Raw genomic sequence first — 17,095 nt, 5'->3', positions numbered from 1 at the left:
ACAAGAGGGGCAGACACACAGACACACCCACTTCACACAGAGAGAGGCAGACACACAGGCACCCACTTCACACAGAGAGGGGCAGACACACAGAGAGGGGCAGACACACAGACACACCCACTTCACTGGGAGAGGTGCAGACACACAGAGAGGGACAGACACACAGACATACCCACTTCGCACATAGAGGGGCAGACACACAGAGGGGCAGACACACAGACACACCCACTTCACTGGGAGAGGGGCAGACACACAGAGAGGGACAGACACACAGACACACCCACTTCACGGGGAGAGGGAGAGACACACAGAGAGGGACAGACACACAGACATACCCACTTCACTGGGAGAGGGGCAGACACACACAGAAGGACAGACACACAGACACACCCACTTCACACACAGAGGGGCAGACACAGAGAGAGAGGCAGACACACCCACTTCACACAGAGGGACAGACACACCCACTTCACACAGAGAGAGAAACTGAAACTTAAGTTTACTTCCTGCATTTCTGGATCATGGCGGCGGCAGCTCAGCTCGGGAACCTCCAGGAAGAGGCCACTTGTTCCATCTGTTTGGAGTATTTTACTGATCCGGTGTCCATAGAGTGTGGACACAACTTCTGCCGCTCCTGCATCACCCAGAGCTGGGAGGGAAGAGATGGAAACTTCCCCTGTCCTCAGTGCAGAGCAACATCTTCTGGGAAAAACCTCCGGCCCAACAGACAACTGGGAAACGTGGTGGAAATTGCAAAACAGCTTCATCTGCCCCCCGTGAAGCCCCAGGAGCAGAATCTGTGTGAGAAACATGAAGAGAAACTGAGGCTGTTCTGTGCAGAGGATCAGAGGATGATATGTGTGGTCTGCCGGGAGTCCAAGGAGCATAAAACTCACTCAGCAAGTCCTGTAGAGGAGGCTGCAGAGGAGTACAAGGTACGTCTATGATCACTGAGGGATCGCAGTTCACTCTGTGGGTCCCCATGGGGTCCCTAGAAAAAGGTACGTTTGTGAGTTGTAAGTGAGTGTCACAGTGAGACCTATGTAAGAAACTGCAGAAGATCACACAGGGTGTCTGCCAGAGTCCTGAAATCAGAGGTTGTGCACCTGGCACCACATAAGCAGTTGCAAAAGATCAGACGTCATATGTTTGTCCGTGTTTTGGGGTACCAAGACCTACTCAAAGGGTTTATTATGGTCGTGAAGTGTGTAGAACCCGGGCTGTCACATTTGTTGGTGTTAGGAGACAGTGTGACAATGCAGGGTTAGCTTAGGAGCTGATATGGTTGTGGTGCACTGCAGGAGACGTGGAGCAGTGCAGGGTGTGGCACACACCGCCTCATGGTGATGGTACACAGCAGAAGAGGTGCAGTAATGCAGGGTGTGGCACACACCGTCTCATGGTGATGGTACACAGCAGAAGAGGTGCAGCAATGCAGGGTGTAACACAAGGGCTCACGTGGTGATGGTACACAGCAGAAGAGGTGCAGATGAAGAGGTGCAGTAATGCAGGGTTTGGCACAAGGGCTCACATGGAGATGGTACACAGCAGAAGAGGTGCAGTAATGCAGGGTTTGGCACACACCATCTCATGGTGATGGTACACAGCAGAAGGGTGCAGTAATGCAGGGTGTAACACAAGGGCTCGGTGGTAATGGTACACAGCTGAAGAGGTGCAGTAATGCAGGGCGTAACACAAGGGCTCACGTGGTGATGGTACGCAGCTGAAGAGGTGCAGTAATGCAGGGCGTAACACAAGGGCTCACGTGGTGATGGTACACAGCTGAAGAGGTGCAGTAATGCAGGGTGTGGCACACACCGTCTCATGGTGATGGTACACAACAGAAGACGTGCAGTAATGCAGGGTGTAACACAAGGGCTCATGTGGTGATGGTACACAGCAGAAGAGGTGCAGATGAAGAAGTGCAGTAATGCAGGGTGTAACACAAGGGCTCACGTGGTGATGGTACACAGCAGAAGAGGTGCAGTAATGCAGGGTGTAACACAAGGGCTCACGTGGTGATGGTACACAACAGAAGAGGTGCAGTAATGCAGGGTGTAACACAAGGGCTCACGTGGTGATGGCCCATAGCAGAAGAGGTCCAGTAATGCAGGGTGTAACACAAGGGCTCATGTGGTGATGGTGCACAGCAGAAGTGGTGCAGTAATGCAGGGTGCAACACAAGGGCTGACGTGGCAATGGTACACAACAGAAGAGGTGCAGTAATGCAGGGTGTAACACAAGGGCTCACGCGGTGATGGTACACAGCAGAAGAGGTGCAGTAATGCAGGGTGTAACACAAGGGCAGTAATGCAGGGTGTGGAACACGCCGTCTCATGGTGATGGCACACAGCAGAAGTGGTGCAGTAATGCAGGGTGTAACATAAGGGCTCACGTGGTGATGGTACACAGCAGAAGAGGTGCAGTAATGCAGGGTGTGGCACAAAGGCTCACATGGTGATGGTACACAGCAGAAGGGGTGCAGTAATGCAGGCTGTAACACAAGGGCTCACAAGGTGATAGTACTCAGCAGAAAAGGTGCAGATGAAGAGGTGCAGTAATGCAGGGTGTAACACAAGTGCTCACATGGTGATGGTACACAGCAGAAGAGGTGCAGTAATGCAGGATGTAACATAGACACTCACATGGTGATGGTACACTGCAGAAGAAGTGCAGTAATGCAGGGTGTAACACAAGGACTCATGGTGATGGAACACAGTAGAAGAGGTGCAGTAATGCAGGGTGTAACACAAGGGCTCACGTGGTGATGGTACACAGCAGAAGAGGTGCAGTAATGCAGGGCGTAACACAAGGGCTCACGTGGTGATAGTACACAGCAGAAGAGGTGCAGTAATGCAGGGCGTAACACAAGGGCTCACGTGGTGATGGTACACAGTAGAAGAGGTGCAGTAATGCAGGGCGTAACACAAGGACTCACGTGGTGATGGTACACAGCAGAAGAGGTGCAGTAATGCAGGGTGTAACACAAGGACTCACGTGGTGATGGAACACAACAGAAGAGGTGCAGTAATGCAGGGTGTAACACAAGGACTCACGTGGTGATGGTACACAGCAGAAGAGGTGCAGTAATGCAGGGCGTAACACAAGGGCTCACGTGGTGATGGTACACAGCAGAAGAGGTGCAGTAATCCAGGGCGTAACACAAGGCCTCACATAGTGATGGTACACAGCAGAAGAGGTGCAGACGCAGTGGTGCAGTAATGTATGTGAAGCTGGTGCCTGCTGTCTCGCAGTGCCTGTTTGCTCTCTGTCACAGATTGTGTACACGGCTGGTGCCTGCTCTCTTGCAGTGCCTGTCTGTTCTCTGTCACACACCCTGTGTGAGGCTGGTGCCTGCTCTCTTGCTGTGCCTGTCTGTTCTCTGTCACAGACCCTATGTGAGGTCAGTGCCCGCTCTCTCCTTGTGACTGTCTGTTCTCTGTCACAGACCCTGTGTGAGGCCGGTGCCTGCTCTCTCCCTGTGCCTGTCTGTTCTCTGTCACAGACCCTGTGTGAGGCCGTTACCTTCTCTCTAGCTGTGACTGTCTCTTCTCTGTCACAGACCCTGTGTGAGGCTGGTGCCTGCTCTCTCGCAGTGCCTGTCTGTTCTCTGTCATAGACACTGTGTGAGGCTGTGCCTGCTCTCTCCCTGTGCCTGTCTGTTCTCTGTCACTGACTGAAGCCGATACCTGCTCTCTTGTTGTGCCTGTCTGTTCTCTGTCACAGACCCTGTGTGAGGCTGGTGCCTGCTCTCTTGCTGTGCCTGTCTGTTCTCTGTCACAGACCCTGTGTGAGGTCGGTGCCTGCTCTCTCCTTGTGACTGTCTGTTCTCTGTCACAGACCCTGTGTGAGGCCGGTGCCTGCTCTCTCCCTGTGCCTGTCTGTTCACTGTCACAGACCCTGTGTGAGGCCGGTACCTGCTCTGTCGCTGTGACTGTCTGTTCTCTGTCACAGACCCTGTGTGAGGCTGGTGCCTGCTCTCTCCCTGTGAGTGTCTGTTCTCTGTCACAGACCCTGTGTGAGGCTGGTGCCTGCTCTCTCCCTGTGAGTGTCTGTTCTCTGTCACAGACCCTGTGTGAGGCTGGTGCCTGCTCTCTCCCTGTATGTATCTGTTCTCTGTCACAGACCCTGTGTGAGGCTGGTGCCTGCTCTCTCCCTGTGACTGTCTGTTCTCTGTCACAGACCCTGTGTGAGGCTGGTGCCTGCTCTCTCCCTGTACCTATCTGTTCTCTGTCACAGACCCTGTGTGAGGCTGGTGCCTGCTCTCTCGCTGTGCCTGTCTGTTCTCTGTCACAGACCCTGTGTTAGGCCGGTGCCTGCTCTCCCTGTGCCTGTCTGTTCTCTGTCATAGACCCTGTGTGAGGCTGGTGCCTGCTCTCTCCGTGTGACTGTGACTGTTCTCTGTCACAGACCCTGTGTGAGGCCGGTACCTTCTCTCTCCCTGTGCCTGTCTGTTCTCTGTCACAGACCCTGTGCGAGGCTGGTGCCTGCTCTCTCCCTGTGACTGTCTGTCCTCTGTCACAGACCCTGTGTGAGGCCGGTACCTGCTCTCTCGCTGTGACTGTCTGTTCTCTGTCACAGACCCTGTGTGAGGCCAATGCCTGCTCTCCCTGTGACTGTATGTTCTCTGTCACACACCCCGTGTGAGGCCGGTACCTGCTCTCTCGCTGTTACTGTCTGTTTTCTGTCACAGACCCTGTGTGAGGCTGGTACCTGCTCTCTCGCTGTAACTGTCTGTTCTTTGTCACAGACCTTGTGTAAGGCTGGTGGCTGCTCTCTCTCTGTGCCTGCCTGTTCTTTGTCACAGACCCTGTGTGAGGCCGGTGCCTGCTCTCTCGCTGTGACTGTCTGTTCTCTGTCACATACCCTGTGTGATGCTGGTGCCTGCTCTCTCCTTGTGACTGTCTGTTCTCTGTCACAGACCCTGTGTGAGGCTGGTGCCTGCTCTCTCCCTGTGACTGTCTGTTCTCTGTCACAGACCCTGTGTGAGGCTGGTGCCTGCTCTCTCCCTGTATTTATCTGTTCTCTGTCACAGACCCTGTGTGAGGCTGGTGCCTGCTCTCTTGCTGTGCCTGTCTGTTCTCTGTCACAAACACTTTCTGAGGCTGGTGCCTGCTCTCTCCCTGTGACTGTCTGTTCTCTGTCACCGACCTTGTGTTAGGCCGGTGCCTGCTCTCTCCCTGTGTCTGTCTGTTCTCTGTCACAGACCCTGTGTGAGGCTGGTGCCTGCTATCTCCTTGTGACTGTGACTGTTCTCTGTCACAGACCCTGTGTGAGGCCGGTGCCTGCTCTCTACCTGTGACTGTCTGTTCTCTGTCACAGACCCTGTGTGTGGCCGGTGCCTGCTCTCTCCCTGTGCCTGTCTGTTCTCTGTCACACACCCTGTGTGAGGCCAGTACCTTCTCTCTCGCTGTGACTGTCTGTTCTCTGTCACAGACCCTGTGTGAGGGTGGTGCCTGCACGCTCGCTGTGACTGTCTGTTCTCTGTCACAAACCCTGTGTGAGGCTGGTGCCTGCTCTTTCCCTGTGACTGTCTGTTCTCTGTCACGGACCCTGTGTGAGGCCGGTACCTGCTGTCTCGCTGTGACTGTCTGTTCTCTGTCACAGACCCTGTGTAAGGCCGATGCCTGCTCTCCCTGTGTCTCTCTGTTCTCTGTCACACACCCCGTGTGAGGCCGGTGCCTGCTTTCTCCCTGTATCTATCTGTTCTCTGTCACAGACCCTGTGTGAGGCTGGTGCCTGCTCTCTCGCTGTGCCTATCTGTTCTAAGTCACAAACACTTTCTGAGGCCGGTGCCTGCTCTCTCCCTGTGACTGTCTGTTCTCTGTCACCGACCCTGTGTTAGGCCGGTGCCTGCTCTCTCCCTGTGACTGTCTGTTCTCTGTCACCGACCCTGTGTTAGGCCGGTGCCTGCTCTCTCCCTGTGTCTGTCTGTTCTCTGCCACAGACCCTTTCTGAGGCCGGTGCCTGCTCTCTCGCTGTTCCTGTCTGTTCTCTGTCATAGACCCTGTGTGAGGCCGGTGCCTGCTCTCTCACTGTGCCTGTCTGTTCTCTGTCACAGACCCTGTGTGAGGCTGGTGCCTGCTCTCTCACTCTGTCACAGACCCGGTGTGAGGCCGGTGTAGGAGGCTGGCCTGGCTTTTAGTGGGTACCAAGGGGTACTTACACTCTGTACCAGGTCCAGTTATCCCTTATTAGTGTAGAAGAGGTGTTTCGAGCAGCTTAGGCTGATAGAAGGTAGCTACAGCAGAGCAGCTTAGGCTGAACTAGGAGACATGCAAAGCTCCTACTATACCACTGGTGTCATATGCACAATATCATAAGAAAACACAATACACAGATATACTAAAAATAAAAGTACTTTATTTTTATGACAATATGCCAAAAGTATCTCAGTGAGTACCCTCAGTATGAGGATGCCAAATATACACAAGATATATGTACACAATACCAAAAATATGCAGTAATAGCAAAAGGAAGTAATGCAAGCAGTGTAAAGTTACAGTGGATTGCAATAGGAGCACATAGGTATAGGGGAAACACAAACCATATACTCCAAAAGTGGAATGCGAACCACGAATGGACCCCAAACCTATGTGAGCTTGTAGAGGGTCGCTGGGGCTGTAAGAAAACAGTGAGGGTTAGAAAAACAGCCCACCCCAAGACCCTGTAAGGTAGGTGTAAAGTGCACCTACAACCCCCAGAGAGCACAGAAGTGGTGATAGGGGGATTCTGCAAGGAAAACCAACACCAGCAATGCAACAATAGTGGATTTCCGTACCTGTAAGACAAGGGGACCAAGTCCAAGAGTCGCAACAGTGTCAAGAGTGGGCAGATGCCCAGGAAATGCCAGCTGAGGGTGCAAAGAAGCTGCCACCGGATGGAAGAAGCTTTGTGTTCTGCAAGAACGAAGAGGACTAGGAACTTCCCCTTTGGAGAATGGATGTCCCACGCTGTGAAGAAGCTTGCAGAGGTGTTCCCACGCAGAAAGACCGCAAAAAAGCCTTGCTAGCTGCAAGAGTCCGGGTTACGGTTTTTGGATGCTGCTGTGGCCCAGGAGGGACCAGGATGTCGCCACTTGGAAGAGGATACAGAAGGGGCGCCCAGCAAGTCAGGGAGCCCTCACAGAAGCAGGCAGCACCCGCAGAAGTACCGCATCAGGCACTTAGAAGAGGAGTGAACCGGAGTCCACCCGAAGTCAGAAAAGGGAGTCCCACGACGCCGGAGGACAACTCAGAAGGTTGTGCACTGAAGGTTCGAGTGTCGGGGACCCTGGCTTGGCTGTGCACAAAGGAAATCCTGGAAGAGTGCACAGGAGCCGGAGCAGCTGCAAATCATGCGGTACCCAGCAATGCAGTATAGCGTGGGGAGGCAAGGACTTACCTCCACCAAACTTGGACTGAAGAGTCACTGGACTGTGGGAGTCACTTGGACAGAGTTGCTGAGTTCCAGGGACCACGCTCATTGTGCTGAGAGGGGACCCAGAGGACCGGTGATGCAGTCTTTTGTTGCCTGTGGTTGCAGGCGGAAGATTCCGTCGACCCACTGGAAATTTCTTCAGAGCTCCTGGTTCAGAAAGGAGGCAGGCTACCCTCAGAGCATGCACCACCAGGAAACAGGCGAGAAAGCCGGCAGGATGAAGCGATACAAGGTTGCAGTAGTCGTCTTTGCTACTTTGTTGCGGTTTTGCAGGCGTCTTGAGCAGTCAGCGGTCGATCCTTTGGCAGAAGGTGAAGAGGGAGCTGCAGAGGAACTCTGATGAGCTCTTGCATTCGGTATCTGAAGAATTCCCCAAAGCAGAGACCCTAAATAGCCAGAAAAGGAGGTTTGGCTACCTAGGAAGGAGGATAGGCTAATAAGAAAGGTAAGAGCCTATCAGAAGGAGTCTCTGACGTCACCTGATGGCACTGGCCACTCAGAGCAGTCCAGTGTTCCAGCAACACCTCTGTTTCCAAGATGGCAGAGGTCTGGGGCACACTGGAGGAGCTCTGGGCACCTCCCCTGGGAGGTGCAGGTCAGGGGAGTGGTCACTCCCCTTTCCTTTGTCCAGTTTTGCGCCAAAGCAGGGCTGGGGGATCCCTAAACCGGTGTAGACTGGCTTATGCAGAGATGGGAAGCATCTGTGCCCATCAAAGCATTTCCAGAGGCTGGGGGATGCTACTCCTCCCAAGCCATCACACCTATTTCCAAAGGGAGAGGGTGTCACACCCTCTCTCAGAGGAAATCCTTTGTTCTGCCTTTCTGGGCCAGGGCTGCCTGGACCCCAGAGGGGCAGAAACCTGTCTGAGGGGTTGGCAGCAGCAGCAGCTGCAGTGCAAACCCTGAAAAGGCAGTTTGGCAGTACCCGGGTTCTGTGTTAGAGACCCGGGGGATCATGGAATTGTCTCCCCAATGCCAGAACGACATTGGGGTGACAATTCCATGATCTTAGACATGTTACATGCCATGTTCGGAGTTACCATTGTGACGCTATACATAGGTAGTGACCTATGTATAATGCACGCATGAAATGGTGTCCCCGCACTCACAAAGTCCGGGAAATTTGCCGTGAACGATGTGGGGGCACCTTGGCTAGTGCCAGGGTGCCCACACACTAAGGGGGTCATTCTGACCCTGGCGGCCGGTGGCCGCCAGGGCCACCGACCACGGGAGCACCGCCAACAGGCTGGCGGTGCTCCCACGAGCATTCTGACCGCGGCGGTTCAGCCGCGGTCAGAAGCGGAAAGTCGGCGGTATCCCGCCGACTTTCCGCTGCTCGGGGGAATCCTCCATGGCTGCGGAGCGCGCTCCGCAGCCATGGGGATTCTGACACCCCCTACCGCCATCCTGTTCCTGGCGGGTCTCCCGCCAGGAACAGGATGGCGGTAGGGGGTGCCGCGGGGCCCCTGGGGGCCCCTGCAGTGCCCATGCCCATGGCATGGGCACTGCAGGGGCCCCCATAAGAGGGCCCCGCAAAGTATTTCAGTGTCTGCCATGCAGACACTGAAATACGCGACGGGTGCACACTGCACCCGTCGCACCCCTGCAACTACGCCGGCTCAATTCTGAGCCGGCGTCCTCGTTGCAGGGGCATTTCCTCTGGGCCGGCGGGCGCTCTTTTGGAGAGCGCCCGCCGGCCCAGAGGAAATGTTAGAATGGCCGCCGCGGTCTTGTGACCGCGGTGCGGTCATTTGGCGGCGGAACCTTGGCGGACGGCCTCCGCCGTCCGCCAAGGTTAGAATCAGGGCCTAAGTAACTTTGCACCCAACCTTCACCAGGTGAAGGTTAGACATATAGGTGACTTATAAGTTACTTAAGTGCAGTGGTAAATGGCTGTGAAATAACGTGGACGTTATTTCACTCAGGCTGCATTGGCAGGCCTGTGTAAGAATTGTCAGATCTCCCTATGGGTGGCAAAAGAAATGCTGCAGCCCATAGGGATCTCCTGGAACCCCAATACCCTGGGTACCTCAGTACCATATACTAGGGAATTATATGGGTGTTCCAGTATGCCAATATGAATTGGTGAAATTGGTCACTAGCCTGTTAGTGACAATTTGTAAAGCAGAGAGAGCATAACCACTGAGGTTCTGGTTAGCAGAGCCTCAGTGAGACAGTTAGGCATCACACAGGGAACACATACATATAGGCCACAAACTTATGAGCACTGGGGTCCTGGCTAGCAGGGTCCCAGTGACACATAACAAACATACTGAAAACATAGGGTTTTCACTATGAGCACTGGGCCCTGGCTAGCAGGATCCCAGTGGGACAGTAAAAACACCCTGACATATACTCACAAACAGGCCAAAAGTGAGGGTAACAAGGCTAGAAAGAGGCTACTTTCTCACAGCCGGTGCCTGCTCTCTCACTGTGACTGTCTGTTCTCTGTCACAGACCCTGTGTGAGGCCGGTGCCTGCTCTCTCCCTGTCTGTTCTCTGTCACAGACCCTGTGTGAGGTCGGTGCTTGCTCTCTCACTGTGACTGTCTGTTCTCTGTCACAGACCCTGTGTGAGGCCGGTGCCTGCTCTCTCGCTGTGACTGTCTGTTCTCTGTCACAGACCCTGTGTGAGGCCAGTGCCTGCTCTCTCGCTGTGACTGTCTGTTCTCTGTCACAGACCCTGTGTGAGGCCGGTGCCTGCTTTCCTGTTATGCCTGCCTGTTCTCTGTCACAGACCCTGTGTGAGGCCGGTGCCTGCTCTCTCGCTGTGACTGTCTGTTCTCTGTCACAGACCCTGTGTGAGGCCAGTGCCTGCTCTCTCGCTGTGACTGTCTGTTCTCTGTCACAGACCCTGTGTGAGGCCGGTGCCTCCTTTCCTGTTATGCCTGCCTGTTCTCTGTCACAGACCCTGTGTGAGGCCGGTGCCTGCTCTCTCCTTGTGCCTGTCTGTTCTCTGTCACAGACCCTGTGTGAGGCTGGTGCCTGCTCTCTCTCTCTGACTGTCTGTTCTCTGTCACAGACCCTGTGCCTGCTCTCTCTCTCTGACTGTCTGTTCTCTGTCACAGACCCTCTGTGAGGCTGGTGCCTGCTCTCTCCCTGTGACTGTCTGTTCTCTGTCACAGACCCTATGTGAGGCTGGTGCCTGCTCTCTCCCTGTGACTGTCTGTTCTCTGTCACAGACCGTGTGAGGCTTGTGCCTGCTTTCTTGCTGTGCCTGTCTGTTCTCTGTCTCACACCCTGTGTGAGGCCGGTGCCTGCTCTCTCCCTGTGCCTGTCTGTTCTTTGTCACAGACCCTGTGTGAGGCTGGTGCCTGCTCTCCCTGTGACTGTCTGTTCTCTGTCACAGACCCTGTGTGAGGCTGGTGCCTGCTCTCTCCTTGTGCCTGTCTCTTCTCTGTCACAGACCCTGTGTGAGGCTGGTGCCTGCTCTCCCTGTGACTGTCTGTTCTCTGTCACAGACCCTGTGTGAGGCAGATGCCTGCTCTCTCTCTGTGACTGTCTGTTCTCTGTCACAGACCCTGTGTGAGGCCGGTGCCTGCTCTCTCCCTGTGTCTGTCTGTTCTTTGTCACAGACCCTGTGTGAGGCTGGTGCCTGCTCTCCCTGTGACTGTCTGTTCTCTGTCACAGACCCTGTGTGAGGCTGATGCCTGCTCTCTCCCTGTGACTGTCTGTTCTCTGTCACAGACCCTGTGTGAGGCTGGTGCCTGCTCTCTCGCAGTGACTGTCTGTTCTCTGTCACAGACCCTGTGTGAGGCTGGTGCCTGCTTTCTCCCTGTGACTGTCTGCTCTCTGTCACAGACCCTGTGTGAGGCTGGTGCCTTCTCTCTCCTTGTGCCTGTCTCTTCTCTGTCACAGACCCTGTGTGACTGTTTTCTGTCACAGACCCTGTGTGAGGCTGGTGCCTGCTCTCTTGCTGTGCCTGTCTGTTCTCTGTCTCACACCCTGTGTGAGGCCGGTGCCTGCTCTCTCCCTGTGCCTGTATGTTCTTTGTCACAGACCCTGTGTGAGGCTGGTGCCTGCTCTCCCTGTGACTGTCTGTTCTCTGTCACAGACCCTGTGTGTGGCTGGTGCCTGCTCTCTCCCTGTGACTGTCTGCTCTCTGTCACAGACCCTGTGTGAGGCTGGTGCCTTCTCTCTCCTTGTGCCTGTCTCTTCTCTGTCACAGACCCTGTGTGACTGTTCTCTGTCACAGACCCTGTGTGAGGCTGGTTCCTGCTCTCTTGCTGTGCCTGTCTGTTCTCTGTCTCACACCCCGTGTGAGGCCGGTGCCTGCTCTCTCCCTGTGCCTGTCTGCTCTTTGTCACAGACCCTGTGTGAGGCTGGTGCCTGCTCTCCCTGTGACTGTCTGTTCTCTTTCACAGACCCTGTGTGAGGCTGATGCCTGCTCTCTCCCTGTGACTGTCTGTTCTCTGTCACAGACCCTGTGTGAGGCCAGTGCCTGCTCTCTCGCTGTGACTGTTCACAGACCCTGTGTGAGGCCGGTGCCTCCTTTCCTGTTATGCCTGCCTGTTCTCTGTCACAGACCCTGTGTGAGGCCGGTGCCTGCTCTCTCCTTGTGCCTGTCTGTTCTCTGTCACAGACCCTGTGTGAGGCTGGTGACTGCTCTCTCTCTCTGACTGTCTGTTCTCTGTCACAGACCCTGTGCCTGCTCTCTCTCTCTGACTGTCTGTTCTCTGTCACAGACCCTCTGTGAGGCTGGTGCCTGCTCTCTCCCTGTGACTGTCTGTTCTCTGTCACAGACCCTATGTGAGGCTGGTGCCTGCTCTCTCCCTGTGACTGTCTGTTCTCTGTCACAGACCCTGTGTGAGGCTTGTGCCTGCTTTCTTGCTGTGCCTGTCTGTTCTCTGTCTCACACCCCGTGTGAGGCCGGTGCCTGCTCTCTCCCTGTGCCTGTCTGTTCTTTGTCACAGACCCTGTGTGAGGCTGGTGCCTGCTCTCCCTGTGACTGTCTGTTCTCTGTCACAGACCCTGTGTGAGGCTGGTGCCTCCTCTCTCCTTGTGCCTGTCTCTTCTCTGTCACAGACCCTGTGTGAGGCTGGTGCCTGCTCTCCCTGTGACTGTCTGTTCTCTGTCACAGACCCTGTGTGAGGCAGATGCCTGCTCTCTCTCTGTGACTGTCTGTTCTCTGTCACAGACCCTGTGTGAGGCCGGTACCTGCTCTCTCCCTGTGTCTGTCTGTTCTTTGTCACCGACCCTGTGTGAGACTGGTGCCTGCTCTCCCTGTGACTGTCTGTTCTCTGTCACAGACCCTGTGTGAGGCTGATGCCTGCTCTCTCCCTGTGACTGTCTGTTCTCTGTCACAGACCCTGTGTGAGGCTGGTGCCTGCTCTCTCGCAGTGACTGTCTGTTCTCTGTCACAGACCCTGTGTGAGGCTGGTGCCTGCTTTCTCCCTGTGACTGTCTGCTCTCTGTCACAGACCCTATGTGAGGCTGGTGCCTTCGCTCTCCTTGTGCCTGTCTCTTCTCTGTCACAGACCCTGTGTGACTGTTTTCTGTCACAGACCCTGTGTGAGGCTGGTGCCTGCTCTCTTGCTGTGCCTGTCTGTTCTCTGTCACAGACCCTGTGTGAGGCTGGTGCCTGCTCTCCCTGTGACTGTCTGTTCTCTGTCACAGACCCTGTGTGAGGCAGATGCCTGCTCTCTCTCTGTGACTGTCTGTTCTCTGTCACAGACCCTGTGTGAGGTCGGTACCTGCTCTCTCCCTGTGTCTGTCTGTTCTCTGTCACAGACCCTGTGTGAGGCCAGTGCCTGCTCTCTCGCTGTGACTGTTCACAGACCCTGTGTGAGGCCGGTGCCTCCTTTCCTGTTATGCCTGCCTGTTCTCTGTCACAGACCCTGTGTGAGGCCGGTGCCTGCTCTCTCCTTGTGCCTGTCTGTTCTCTGTCACAGACCCTGTGTGAGGCTGGTGACTGCTCTCTCTCTCTGACTGTCTGTTCTCTGTCACAGACCCTGTGCCTGCTCTCTCTCTCTGACTGTCTGTTCTCTGTCACAGACCCTCTGTGAGGCTGGTGCCTGCTCTCTCCCTGTGACTGTCTGTTCTCTGTCACAGACCCTATGTGAGGCTGGTGCCTGCTCTCTCCCTGTGACTGTCTGTTCTCTGTCACAGACCCTGTGTGAGGCTTGTGCCTGCTTTCTTGCTGTGCCTGTCTGTTCTCTGTCTCACACCCCGTGTGAGGCCGGTGCCTGCTCTCTCCCTGTGCCTGTCTGTTCTTTGTCACAGACCCTGTGTGAGGCTGGTGCCTGCTCTCCCTGTGACTGTCTGTTCTCTGTCACAGACCCTGTGTGAGGCTGGTGCCTCCTCTCTCCTTGTGCCTGTCTCTTCTCTGTCACAGACCCTGTGTGAGGCTGGTGCCTGCTCTCCCTGTGACTGTCTGTTCTCTGTCACAGACCCTGTGTGAGGCAGATGCCTGCTCTCTCTCTGTGACTGTCTGTTCTCTGTCACAGACCCTGTGTGAGGCCGGTACCTGCTCTCTCCCTGTGTCTGTCTGTTCTTTGTCACCGACCCTGTGTGAGACTGGTGCCTGCTCTCCCTGTGACTGTCTGTTCTCTGTCACAGACCCTGTGTGAGGCTGATGCCTGCTCTCTCCCTGTGACTGTCTGTTCTCTGTCACAGACCCTGTGTGAGGCTGGTGCCTGCTCTCTCGCAGTGACTGTCTGTTCTCTGTCACAGACCCTGTGTGAGGCTGGTGCCTGCTTTCTCCCTGTGACTGTCTGCTCTCTGTCACAGACCCTATGTGAGGCTGGTGCCTTCGCTCTCCTTGTGCCTGTCTCTTCTCTGTCACAGACCCTGTGTGACTGTTTTCTGTCACAGACCCTGTGTGAGGCTGGTGCCTGCTCTCTTGCTGTGCCTGTCTGTTCTCTGTCACAGACCCTGTGTGAGGCTGGTGCCTGCTCTCCCTGTGACTGTCTGTTCTCTGTCACAGACCCTGTGTGAGGCAGATGCCTGCTCTCTCTCTGTGACTGTCTGTTCTCTGTCACAGACCCTGTGTGAGGTCGGTACCTGCTCTCTCCCTGTGTCTGTCTGTTCTTTGTCACAGACCCTGTGTGAGACTGGTGCCTGCTCTCCCTGTGACTGTCTGTTCTCTGTCACAGACCCTGTGTGAGGCTGATGCCTGCTCTCTCCCTGTGACTGTCTGTTCTCTGTCACAGACCCTGTGTGAGGCTGGTGCCTGCTCTCTCGCAGTGACTGTCTGTTCTCTGTCACAGACCCTGTGTGAGGCTGGTGCCTGCTTTCTCCCTGTGACTGTCTGCTCTCTGTCACAGACCCTATGTGAGGCTGGTGCCTTCTCTCTCCTTGTGCCTGTCTCTTCTCTGTCACAGACCCTGTGTGACTGTTTTCTGTCACAGACCCTGTGTGAGGCTGGTGCCTGCTCTCTTGCTGTGCCTGTCTGTTCTCTGTCTCACACCCTGTGTGAGGCCAGTGCCTGCTCTCTCCCTGTGCCTGTATGTTCTTTGTCACAGACCCTGTGTGAGGCTGGTGCCTGCTCTCCCTGTGACTGTCTATTCTCTGTCACAGACCCTGTGTGAGGCTGGTGCCTGCTCTCTCCCTGTGACTGTCTGCTCTCTGTCACAGACCCTGTGTGAGGCTGGTGCCTTCTCTCTCCTTGTGCCTGTCTCTTCTCTGTCACAGACCCTGTGTGACTGTTCTCTGTCACAGACCCTGTGTGAGGCTGGTTCCTGCTCTCTTGCTGTGCCTGTCTGTTCTCTGTCTCACACCCAGTGTGAGGCCGGTGCCTGCTCTCTCTCTGTGCCTGTCTGTTCTTTGTCACAGACCCTGTGTGAGGCTGGTGCCTGCTCTCCCTGTGACTGTCTGTTCTCTGTCACAGACCCTGTGTGAGGCTGATGCCTGCTCTCTCCCTGTGACTGTCTGTTCTCTGTCACAGACCCTGCGTGAGGCTGGTGCCTGCTCTCCCTGTGACTGTCTTTTCTCTGTCACAGACCCTGTGTGAGGCTGGTGCCTGCTCTTTTGCTGTGCCTGTCTGTTTTCTGTCACAGACCCTGTGTGAGGCCAGTGCCTGCTCTCTCCATGTGCCTGTCTGTTCTCTGTCACAGACTGAAGCCGATACCTGCTCTCTTGTTGTGCCTGTCTGTTCTCTGTCACAGACCCTGTGTGAGACTGGTGCCTGCTCTCTGCTTGTGCCTGTCTCTTCTCTGTCACAGACCCTGTGTGACTGTTCTCTGTCACAGACCCTGTGTGAGGCTGGTGCCTGCTCTCTTGCTGTGCCTGTCTGTTCTCTGTCTCACACCCCGTGTGCGGCTGGTGCCTGCTCTCTCCCTGTACCTGTCTCTTCTTTGTCACAGACCCTGTGTGAGGCTGGTGCCTGCTCTCCCTGTGACTGTCTGTTCTCTGTCACAGACCCTGTGAGAGGCAGATGCCTGCTCTCTCCCTGTGACTGTCTGTTCTCTGTCACAGACCCTGTGTGAGGCTGGTGCCTGCTCTCTCTCAGTGACTGTCTGTTCTCTGTCACAGACCCTGTGTGAGGCTGGTGCCTGCTCTCTCCCTGTGACTGTCTGCTCTCTGTCACAGACCCTGTGTGAGGCTGGTGCCTGCTCTCTCCTTGTGCCTGTACCTCTCTGTCACAGACTCTGTGTGAGGCTGGTGCCTGCTCTCTCCCTGTGACTGTCTGTTCTCTGCCACAGACCCTGTGTGAGGCCGGTGCCTGCTCTCTCCCTGTGACTGCCTGTTCTCTGTCATAGACCCTGTGTGAGGCTGGTGCCTGCTCTCTTGCGGTGACTGTCTGTTCTCTGTCACAGACCCTGTGTGAGGCTGGTGCCTGCTCTCTCGCTGTGACTGTCTGTTCTCTGCCACAGACCCTGTGTGAGGCCGGTGCCTGCTCTCTCCTTGTGCCTGTCTTTTCTCTGTCACAGACCCTGTGTGAGGCCGGTGCCTGCTCTCTCCCTGTGATTGTCTGTTCTCTGTCACAGACCCTGTGTGACGCTGGTGCCTGCTCTCTCGCTGTGACTGTCTGTTCTCTGTCACAGACCCTGTGTGAGGCTGGTGCCTGCTCTCTCTCTGTGACTGTCTGTTCTCTGTCACAGACCCTTTCTGAGGCAGGTGCCTGCTCTCTCGCTGTGACTGTCCGTTCTCTGTCACAGACCCTGTGTGAGGCCTGTGCCTGCTCTCTCGCTGTGCCTTTCTGTTCTCTGTCACAGACCCTGTGTGACACTGGTGCCTGCTCTCTCGCTTTGAGTGCCTGTTCTATGTCACAGACCCTGTGTGAGGCTGGTGCCTGCTCTCTTGCTGTGACTGTCTGTTCTCTGTCACAGACCCTGTGTGAGGCTGGTTCTTGCTCTCTCGCTGTGACTGTCTGTTCTCTGTCACAGACCCTCTTTGAGGCTGGGACCTGTTCTCTCGCTGTGACTGTCTGTTCTCTGTCACAGACCCTGTGTGAGGCTGGTGCCTGCTCTTTTGCTGTGCCTGTCTGTTTTCTGTCACAGACCCTGTGTGAGGCCAGTGCCTGCTCTCTCCATGTGCCTGTCTGTTCTCTGTCACAGACTGAAGCCGATACCTGCTCTCTTGTTGTGCCTGTCTGTTCTCTGTCACAGACCCTGTGTGAGACTGGTGCCTGCTCTCTGCTTGTGCCTGTCTCTTCTCTGTCACAGACCCTGTGTGACTGTTCTCTGTCACAGACCCTGTGTGAGGCTGGTGCCTGCTCTCTTGCTGTGCCTGTCTGT

The 17,095-nt window shown here is 55.3% G+C and overlaps 1 protein-coding gene across 1 annotated transcript in view; it reads left to right on the top strand.

The window, feature by feature from the left end:
- Positions 1 to 407: 407 nt before the first annotated feature.
- The window catches only part of LOC138301386 (E3 ubiquitin-protein ligase TRIM39-like), a 140,426-nt gene continuing 123,738 nt past the window's right edge, over positions 408 to 17,095 (top strand). Inside the window, exon 1 of the mRNA XM_069241822.1 lies at positions 408 to 935. Coding sequence (XP_069097923.1) covers positions 522 to 935 — 414 coding nt within the window. The 5' untranslated portion in view covers positions 408 to 521. The remainder of the gene's footprint in view (positions 936 to 17,095) is intronic.

Source organism: Pleurodeles waltl, chromosome 6 (assembly GCF_031143425.1).
Source record: "Pleurodeles waltl isolate 20211129_DDA chromosome 6, aPleWal1.hap1.20221129, whole genome shotgun sequence".
Classification (NCBI taxonomy): Eukaryota; Metazoa; Chordata; class Amphibia; order Caudata; family Salamandridae; genus Pleurodeles; species Pleurodeles waltl.
This window is presented reverse-complemented; position numbering and strand designations above follow the sequence as displayed.